Here is an 11102-nt window from a genome sequence, read left to right on the forward strand (position 1 = left end):
TTAGCCAATAGCGAAGTGCCATGTCAAAGTGGGCGTGTAAATAGAAACGTGAATTTACCACAATATATCTCTGCCTTGAACCCAGGTATAATAATGTTCACTGCCCGAGCCAGAACAAACCCTATTTTCAAAACATCATATATACAATGTGCATAGTGAGTAGTCACCTATAAAAATAAAATAAAAATAAAAAGGAAAGTCACCTATATCTTATACAGAGGAGAATGATAATCATTTTGGAGTGAAAGCGATCAATATGATCCCACCTCCAAATATATCAGATGTTGGAACTCTTGTCTATAGTTAGTATACACGACCTACCCTATACCTGTTAAAGAAAAAATAATAAAGAAAATCTATGTGATATGTTCACCAAAATCCCAAAGTATTTATATCAATATTAGAACTTACAGCCTAATTACTCAACAAAATAGTAACCATATCGTGCAGGACATGACTAAACAGCAGAAGGATCCAACAGGGATTGTGTGAGCACTCCTAAGAGTGATGCACTACCAAAACAAATTTAGTTAAAATCAAATATTGGCACATGGAGAGCTGACAGAGAACAAATGCACCATATTAAAAAAATGGTATCCAAGGAAATCTTATCCCAGGAAATATTTAAAGAGATATTTGGACAAGATAATCATATGTTAAACATTTCATAACCCCAGAAATGCACTGATCTAATGTACAAATACATGTATAATATCAAACTATTTACTTCTGAATAGATTTACTCCAAATAATGAAAAAAGCTCAAAAATAATAATAAAAGTAAAAATTCAAAAAAATTCAAAAAAATTTAAAAAAATTCAAAAAAATAAATAAAGGATAAAAATAAATATAAATAAATATAAATAAAAAAAAAAAAAAAAAGTATATGACCAAAGCATGATCAAAAAATTGATCATAAGAATTGATCGAAAAAATGATCAAAAAAGGTAATCCAAAAGAAGGGGGGGGAAAGGTAAAGGCCTAGACCTCCATGTAATGGGCTCATGGACTCTCATATAGATTTATTTTATAAACATGGATTATCATGGACTCTCACAAAAAACATAAATTCTCATAGAAAACATGAAAAATCAAAAAATCAAAAAAGTCACAAAAAACATTGCCATCCAGTGTGAGTATTGAGGCCTCTGGGATGTACAGTCCCCAATTCATAAATCCATCTTGATTCCTTGCGTAGTAGGATATTGCCTCTGTCTCCTCCTCTTCTGGGAACTGGCACGTGGTCAATAAGTCTGAATCTCAGATCACCGACTGAATGTCCCGCCTCTAAAAAATGCCTCGCCACCGGTTGGTCCGCCTTTCCATTTCGTATTGCCAGTCTGATGCTGGATCTATGATTGGCCATCCTGGTTTTAGCATCATCCGTCGTCTTACCAACATAGAATTTGCCACACGGGCAATTCAATAAGTACACAACAAATTTAGTAGTGCAAGTTAGGAAATATCTGATGTCATAGATTTTATTGCTTTCTGGATGATGAAAGTGGGGGCCCGTGAGCATCCCACTGCAGGTCACACAACTGATGCATCGATAACATCCCTTTTTCTTTGTTTTTAACCATGTTTGTGAACCACCGTCAGGGTTGATATCAGCTTTCACCAAGATATCTCTAAGGTTTTTACCCCGTCTAAAACCTATTCTTGGTGGTTTCCAATCCTTAAATGGTAAAGTGTGGTCAGCTTCTATTAATTTCCATTCTTCTTTAACCATCTTGGTTAGTGGTACTGCTTCGGGGGAATATGTGGTCACAAAAGTAAGTTGGTTAGTGTTATCCAGTGGAGTAGTAGTTGTTGTTTCTTCAATTTGTAGTGCTTGAGTTTTCATATCTAGTAACTCTCTTGGTTTGTATCCCCTTTGGACAAAACGTTGTGTCATCTCCTGCAACTGTTCTTCACATGCTGTTTCATCTGTATTATTTCTAATTACACGTTGGTATTGGGCCTTAGGGATGTTACGGATAAGGCTTGGTTGATGGCAACTTTTTGCATGCAATAATGAATTGCGATCAGTATCTTTACGAAATAGTGTTGTTCCCAGTCTGTCTTTTATTTTGAACACTCTGACGTCTAAATAATCCACACAGTTGTTACTGGCTGTATGTGTGAATTTAATTGGGCTTGTCAGTGAATTGAGGTAGTTGATCCATTCCAATAAGCAATTCTCGCCCTCACTCCATATTAGGAACAGATCGTCGATGTAACGACAGTAATACCTGATGCGATGGTCTTCAAAAACCTTCATCAAAACTGACTCATGTTGTGCCATGAATAGATTGGCGAGAGATGGGGCCACATTTGACCCCATCGCTGTCCCGGAAATTTGTTTGTAGAATGTGGTATCAAACAAAAAATAATTCTCAGTTAGACACAGAGTGAGCAGACCAATAAGTACTTCTTCGGAGGGGCCAATATAGACTGCTTTTCTTAGAGTCTGAGTAACTGCCATGATGCCTTCATGATGGGGGATTACGGTGTATAGGCTTGACACATCTAAGGTGACCAATAGATCAAGGTCCGTGATGTTCTTCAGATTGGTGATCTTAGTGATAAAATCATGAGAGTCCCGTATATAGGATGGCATTGATTTAACCAGTGGTTGCAAATAAAAGTCCACAAACTGGGCTAACGGCTGAAGTAGAGACCCTCTAGCCGAGACAATAGGTCTCCCCGGTGGTTGTGTTGCGTTTTTGTGAACCTTGGGTAAGGTATAGAGTAAAGGAATCAACGGATGATCCCGACGTAGAAAGTTATAATCCTGTTGTGTGATCAGTTCTTTATCTTTGTATTCAATCAGGATTGTATCAATTCTCCTCTTTAGTCTTGAAGTGGGATCTCTAGCCAAAGGTAGATAAGTATTTACATCTGTCAACTGTCCCAGAATCTCAGACTTATAATATGATACATCCATGATAACAATGGCCCCACCCTTGTCGGCAGGGCGAATCACGATTGAAGGATCCTCACTTAAGGATTTAAGGGCCACTCTTTCATCTTTTGTCAGGTTATCCCTTATCATCATGTGTGGTCTGTCCTTAATGCTTTTGGAAAGGAAACCAGTAAATGTACTGATAGTAGGATTATTTGAAGATGGATCAAATGACCCCTTTGCTCTAAAGTCACCCCTTTGTTCCAGATTGGTGTTGAAGTATTCTTTTAATCTAAGATTTCTGCTGAATCGCTGAACATCAATATACATGTCAAATCCGTTAATCTTTAAAGAGGGCACAAAAGATAAGCCTTTATTTAGCAAATTGGTTTCAGTCTCAGATAGTATACGTGAACTGATATTGAATACAATACTATCTATGCTCTCCGTTGTTGATGATGTCGGCGGGCAATGCCCCCCCCGCCTCGTGTGTGGCCTCCGCCTCTTCCTAAAAAACGATGTGCAGATGGATGTGCAGCCAATGGGGGTAGTGCTGCTGCATTCGAATTAAAGGACTCCCATTGACCTCTATTTCCTCTCGATCTCGTAGTAACACCCCTGTTGGTACCACTTGTGTCCTCTGGTTGTGTCTCAGTTCCCGAACTGTCTCCAGAACTCGTGTCTACTGTGGCTATAGATTTCTTGGTGAATCTCCGCTCCCTTCTGGGTCTGTATGATCTCCTGTCTTCCGGTGCCACCATCCATCTATAGATAGATTTATATGAATAGTCTTGTGTGACTGTGTGTAGTTTCCGATTTTTAAAGGCAATGAGATCCTGTTTATAGGTCTTAATCTGAAGGCTTAGCTTACTCAACCAATTTGTATTAGTGTCAGATTCCAGTAATCCCTGCTTTTCTAATTCGAATGATGATATTTCAGTCTTAACTTCTTTCAGGAGACGGCCAACCTTCCTAATTACTAATAGCATAAGGTCAAATGAACACTTATTCAGAATTTTGCACCAGTTGATGCAAAATTCATTATTTGACCTTCCAATGGTGGGGATGTTCCTTATTCTGAAGCCTCTAGGTATCATCCTCTTTTTGTGATAATCTGATAGGTATGCTCCATGGAGGTTCAGGTCTACTTCCCTCTGTTTGAGCTTAATGAGTGTATTGTACATAGTTTGTAATGATTCCTCCACTTGTTGCTCCTCAATGGAGCCAAAACGGATCAGTTCAGCGTCCTCATCAGTGAAGGTGAAGATATCTTCATCTTTATCTTCCGATGGCATGCCACTGGGGTTCACAGAAATCTCGGTGTCCATATTGTCCATATCTTCTCTGTTAGTCATATTATCAGTTCTCCCAGTGTGTCAGATAGTAGTATAACAGGGGGAAGAGTAATCCGGGTGTGTAAACAACCCTATTGTGGGTGCACTGCACAGGGGTTCAAATTCAAGCAAAGATAGGTGTATGTGCACTCTCACCAACTTTCCACAACTATCAGGGTGCTATACGGTGAATTGTAGAAATGCAAAAAGAAGCACTCACTGAATCTTCATCAACAAGTGACAAAAAACTTTAATGCAGTTTGTGACGTTTCGGGACAGCAACAGTCCCTTCCTCTGACAAGTTAACACTGAACAAAAACAGCCTTTAAATAGGCTCCCAAACACACTCCCCACAAGATCAGCCAATACAGGCTGAATAATTGAACACACCCATAAAGTGACCATAGGTTGTTTATTTCATTTAGGGGGCATGACTACCAGCAATAGGGTCTAATGAGGGTTGTTTTTAAACATTGTTTTGTTCGTTTATTTTTTAATACTCACAATGCACAATATGTATCACTCAATTTTATTGGTCACTTTATGGGTGTGTTCAATTATTCAGCCTGTATTGGCTGATCTTGTGGGGAGTGTGTTTGGGAGCCTATTTAAAGGCTGTTTTTGTTCAGTGTTAACTTGTCAGAGGAAGGGACTGTTGCTGTCCCGAAACGTCACAAACTGCATTAAAGTTTTTTGTCACTTGTTGATGAAGATTCAGTGAGTGCTTCTTTTTGCATTTCTCTCTCTCTCTCTCTATATATATATATATATATATATATATATATATATATATATATATATATATATATATATATATATATATATATATATATATATATATATATATATATATATATATATATATATATATATATATATATATATATATATATATATATATATATATATATATATATATATAAATAATGTGTGTGTGTGTGTGACCAGAGTGAATGCAAGCCCTGGTGAACATCTATTTAAAAAGTCATTTTTTAAATTTTTTACACCCTGCCCCAAAAATATGATGTCTAAAAAAAGGCCTTAAACCTGGGGTGGGGTGGGGGGCAGCAGAATTTTGAGTGCCTAGGGCAGCACAAAACCTAAATACGCCCCTGGTGCCACAAAAATCTATAAAAAAACGTACAAAGGGGAAGCAACTACCTTTTTGTAAAAAAGCCTGTTCTAGCTAGATGATATACTTAGTCATTAAGTGCCGTATGGCTATTACAGCTATTGGATAGGAAGGTGGAAACATTACCTCATGGAAAAAAAGAACTTTTGCAATGGGCAGCAGAAGGGATTATTTTAGTAGTATGGTGCATAAAATAAAGGTACGTTTTAGAGTAGTTTCACTTGAAAATCATGAATGAGGGTCCTTTTAATTTACTCTATAGTTTGGCTAGTGTTTGAATATTGCTACAATTTACCATCACTTTAAACCATGAGGATAAGTTTAACAGTAAAGTCAATTTAATAGAAAGATTATGCCAAATATATAGAACTCTTGAAAAGAAGAATTTCTTTATCTCAAAACCTTTGGCAGAGGAACATAATTCACTAAAACCATGTTATTTCTTAGTACATTTATTGTCTCTGTCTCTATCATTTTAAAAGGACCATTAAATGAAGTAGAATTGCATAATAAACAAGTACATAGTAAAAAAGACAATGCAATAGCACTTATGCTGAATTTGAAATCAGCAGATTTTTTTTCTGATAAATTTCAAAATGTACTACTTTAACTTGACAGACTTGTATACGTATACACGGTGTGAACTCTTGCACATGCTCTATAGGAGCTGGTGCCTCGGAAAGTGTGCATATAAAAAAGACTGTGCACAACGTGTAACTTTTTTATACTGACCATCATGCACTAATAAATGAGGCCGCAGTCCACGTTCCTTCAGCATACGTGTCACTGCAGGGCCCGGAGCAGTTACTTCCTCTTCAGATATGTTGAAGCCATAACCCCGCAGTTTACGCACAAACTGGCTCCGTGTGGCTTGAGACTCATTTGTACAGAAACGCAGTTTCAATCCGGACTGCCTGATCCTGGAAAAAAAACTAAATCTAGTAACCCAAGAATTCATGTAAAATACATGTCTGTATTATTACACTAAACCTTAAAGTGACATGGTACTCATTTGTATGTATTGTGAATATTAACGAGCAGCCATTACACGTTAAAAATATTTTTTACATAAAAATAATATTAAAAGGTCTTTACACACAATGTAATCTCAAGATGCTTCTGTAGTCTTGCAATAAATTAAAGGGCCATAATAGTTGAAAAATGACATGCCCTAATTTGTTAAAGCTTGTCATTTTAAGACTAGGGACCCTGCACTAGTATGTGTTTAACCCACCCAAAGGGGTTAAACACATGGTAGAGCAGTTAGTCTTAAAATTACATGCTATAATAATAGAGGTTTTTTTGTACATATATATTGTGTGAGTGTGAATTGTTTTGTTGCAGTAATTCTATTTGAGGAGTTTTTTCAATTGCCAGACTATAGTGTACGTGTATAATAATAATACAAAATTATTATTAATAATTATATATTTTATAAACACATAATCAAATATTTTACATTGCTATCTCAAAGTATTTAATGTTTAAGCAAAGTTGTGTAAATTTCACTCCATCACTTTAATACATATTGAAGCATTCTATTTTAGATTGACCAGACAAAATGATTAAATATTATATTCAAATATTATACATATATACTTGAAACAGATTCTTCACATGATACCATACAACACTGAAGAGATCAAAACTTTTGAGGGTCTATGAAGGGGCCGGGTGACTTAAAAAAAAAATTAAAAAAAATCAGCATCTAAAAATAGCAGTAAATAGCCTGGGAATTGCAGCTCTATACAGTCACACACCATGAGGTTTTATGGTTTTCAACAAGAAAACCCCACAAGTCTATAGGGAATTTTGTAGATAAATCATTTGATAAGTTTTAATAAGGATTGTTATCGACCCTTATATTTGATAAGCAAACGTGGCAATAATTGTGCCTCTTATTTGTATTTAATAGGCTGATGAGTGCGTCATTCATACACATGCAAGGCACAATAGCTAAATTATATTATGGGGTAGATTAATGAAGCTGCATTGTCAGCTTTTGAGGCTATGTGATGCAGGTGCATAAGTAAGCCTGCTGCCACATATTTAATAGGCAGAAATCGCTTATTTTGCCTCTTCGCCATCTCAGAGGTGGTGGGATCAATCCCCCAACACTCACTCTTTCAGGGTGATTGACATGCCCTGCTCTAGTGCAAATGATTGTGCCAGGGCAAGGGGCGTCATTGTACAAGAAACCTCTTGTGCAATGTTTAATTGCACCCTGTGATGCAACACCACAAGTAGCAATTGCAGGCAGACAGGTTCACTACTTTCAAACCTGTCCACCTACAATGATATTTTATATATATTGGTCATTCACACAAATACATGTACACTGCCTTGTCTGTCTCCTCAAAATGTTCTTGTTGGCTCCAAAGCTTGATGTCATTTGGTCACCCCCTAATTTAGTAAATCTTCAAATCCTTATGGTGCCAGGCATTAACCAAGATATGAAAAAGGCTGATAGGTTAGGCTATAGCCTATGGTGCGAGTGGACATGATCCAATGTAGCGTATCATGTCCGCTGCACATCGATAAATGCCGACAGCATACGCTGTCTGCATTTATCATTGCACCAGCAGTTCTTGTGAACTGCTGGTGCAATGCCGCCCCCTGCAGATTTGCGGCTAATCGGCCGCTAGCAGGGGGTGTCAATCAACCCGATCGTATTTGATTGGGTTGATTTCTGTCTGCCGCCTCAGAGCAGGCGGACAGGTTATGGAGCAGCGGTTTTTAGAAACAAGGGGCCTCAAGCTCCATACAGAGCTTGATAAATATGAGTGTTGATCTACCTTTAATTTTTTTCTTCTTCTATAGAACAAATTTATTGTACAAATCTATCCTCAACATAACCTAAGAATAAACACAACTGAAATAAATTTATTTAAAAATAGAATTTATTTAAAAATACACCCCCAGTCCGATTTGTCATTACCTAAACGGAGGAGGCTGCAGTACGCCATATAAGGTAAGACGTTCCTTGCCGCCCTAGCAGCGTTAAAGCCCAGCGATGTTAGGATGGTATGGAACATCCTAAATGGTGTGAAAAGGTTCAAGAAACATTAAAAAAACAATTCTATAATACATATAAAAGAGTATCAACTAAACACGCTAAAATATTTTTTTGCATTATATATAAATAAGCAATAGATGTCTAAATAGAAATGCATGTTTGCACACAACTGATAGTGCTGTTTTATGCCCACTCCCACTGCTATTGGTGGAGAGGGGAAAATGTGACAAGAAAACAGGTGTGTACAGTTTATTAAAAATTAAGTAGATAAAATAATGTATTTCAAAGTGACAGGAAAGTCAAAGGATGATTCAGACAGAACATGCAATTTCTAAAAAAAAAAACTTTACAGTTGACTACTTTTATGAAATGCACTTTGTACTTTTGGTATCATTTGTTGAAGATCATATCTACCTAGGCTCAGGAGCAGCAACAAACTACTTGGAGCTTTCTAGTGATTGGTCGCTACACACATACTGTATGCGTCTTGTCATTGACTCTCCAGATATGTACAGCTAGAAGACCCCAGTAGTGCAATGCTGCTCTAAAGTGGACTTTGTGTTTTACCCCTTTGTAGGTAGGTATATAGGTATATGCAGGCATATAATAAACTGCTGTTACTCAACGAACACTTTCGTGTCCCTCTACTTGGAACACAATATAAGCGCTATATCCATATGCTTAATGAGATTTAAATAACAAGAAAGTCTTGTAATACCACAGAAACACAACTGAAAAATCATGGCACAGTGGCCCAACCCTTGCTGCGCTTCTGACATCAAAACTAAGGTTAAATACTTCTCTGCTGCTTTGCTCAATCAACGAACAGATGAAAATCATACATAACACTTAGTGCATAATTGCCCTTCATAACACGAGCGTTTCTCTTTTAAATGAGACCATTTGAACTAAATGATAACGATATCCCAGCGTGCTTTACTAATATGCAAGTAGTGCTTGGTGCACTCAGAGGGTAATGATGCAGGTGAGATAAAGAGCCAAGGGCACAATTACCCCTAATAAATTACTGGGCGACCTTCTCAGAACAGTGATCAGCGGGTGTGCCAGGAAAAAAAGAACCGTGACACAGCATCTGTTATTTCATGTACGAGCAAATCCTCCCAAACAGCCTCATGTACAGAAATCAGCAAAGATACAGACCTCGCTCGAGATCACCCAACCTCATGAACTGTATTAGTAGAGTGGCTGTAGTTTAAAAAGGACAATTGACTCCTAAATAATCAGCAATGCATGTAAAGCGTTACTTATCAATAGTTCAGTAGAGCAGAGAGTTACAGCTGCACGTGCAGTTTATGCAAAATGTAATGTTGTGGACGTTTATCAATAATCCAAACTAGCTTCTTTTTTCTGCACAGACACAGTACATTACTATGGGCCACAACCGCTATCTATAGTATGTGACTTTAGGATTAAATCCTCATTGGCAATAAGCCACTATACTGTTGAGGGAACAGGACAACATTAAAGGGACACTGAACCCAAATTTTTTCTTTTGTAATTCAGAAAGAGCAAGCAATTTTAAGCAACTTTCTAATTTACTCCTATAATCAATTTTTCTTTGTTCTCTTGCTATCATTATTTGAAAAAGAAGGCATCTAAGCTTTTTTTTGGTTTCAGTACTCTGGACAGCACTTTTTTATTGGTGGATGAATTTATCCACCAATCAGCAAGGACAACCCAGGTTGTTCACTAAAAATGGGCCGGCATCTAAACTTACATTCTTGCATTTCAAATAAAGATATCAAGAGAATGAAGAAAATTTGATAATAGGAGTAAATTAGAAAGTTGCTTAAAATTTCATGCTCAATCTGAATCACGAAAGAATTTTTTTGGGTACAGTGTCCCTTTAAATAAATGGCAAGAGCAATATGAGTTTTTATTGGCTGCATTGCTGTGAGCAGAAAAAAAATATGAGAATGGAGGGTCTGGTTTGGAGGTTTAAGAAATAGCAAGTAGAGCATTCATTTTTGCAAAAACTATTCATGCAGTGGTAATAATTCTCTGCTCTACTGAAGTAATCATCAGAGAGAAATTGACATAAAAAACCATAGTCACATATATAATAAATCATACAGCAGAGAACTACAGCTGTCAGACCAGATGTTTAGCAGTTAGATGTAGATGGGAATATGTAGTTAGGTAACCAAAGTGACTGAGCAACTCATTTTACTACCTGTGTTCCTGAAATATCTGGCCTGTTTGTGGCCACAGAGGTAGAATTTTCTTTTCACTTTCTGCAATGAGATTTTTGTTTTAGTGAAACATTTTCTGCAGGTCATTTTGAAATTAATTTTCAAATTAAAGGGACAGTCTAGTCCAAAATAAACTTTTATGATTCAGATAGAGAATGTAATTTTAAACAATTTTCCAATTTATTTTTATCACCAATTTTGCTTTGTTCTTTTGGTATTCTTAGTTGAAAGCTAAACCTAGGAGGTTTATATGCTAATTTCTAAGCACTTGAATTCCGCCTCTTCTCTCAGGGCATTTTGACAGTTTTTCACCACTAGAGGGTGTTAGTTCATGTGTGTGATATAGATAGCACTGTGCTTACGCACGTGAAGTTTCAGTGTGCCAGTTTTGATTGGCTAAAATGGATGCCTGTCAAAAGAACTGAAATAAGGGGGTAGTTTGCAGAGGCTTAGATACAGGATAATCACTGAGGTAAAAAGTATATCTATATAACTGCATTGGTTATGCAAAACTAGGGTA

The 11102-nt window shown here is 36.9% G+C and overlaps 1 protein-coding gene across 1 annotated transcript in view; it reads right to left on the minus strand.

Moving 5' to 3' along the window:
• The window catches only part of LHPP (phospholysine phosphohistidine inorganic pyrophosphate phosphatase), a 49776-nt gene that overhangs the window by 10519 nt on the left and 28155 nt on the right, over positions 1-11102 (minus strand). Inside the window, exon 2 of the mRNA XM_053692610.1 lies at positions 6086-6273. Within this exon, the coding sequence (XP_053548585.1) occupies positions 6086-6273 (188 nt within the window). The remainder of the gene's footprint in view (positions 1-6085; positions 6274-11102) is intronic.

Source organism: Bombina bombina, chromosome 9, assembly GCF_027579735.1.
Source record: "Bombina bombina isolate aBomBom1 chromosome 9, aBomBom1.pri, whole genome shotgun sequence".
Lineage (NCBI taxonomy): Eukaryota > Metazoa > Chordata > Amphibia > Anura > Bombinatoridae > Bombina > Bombina bombina.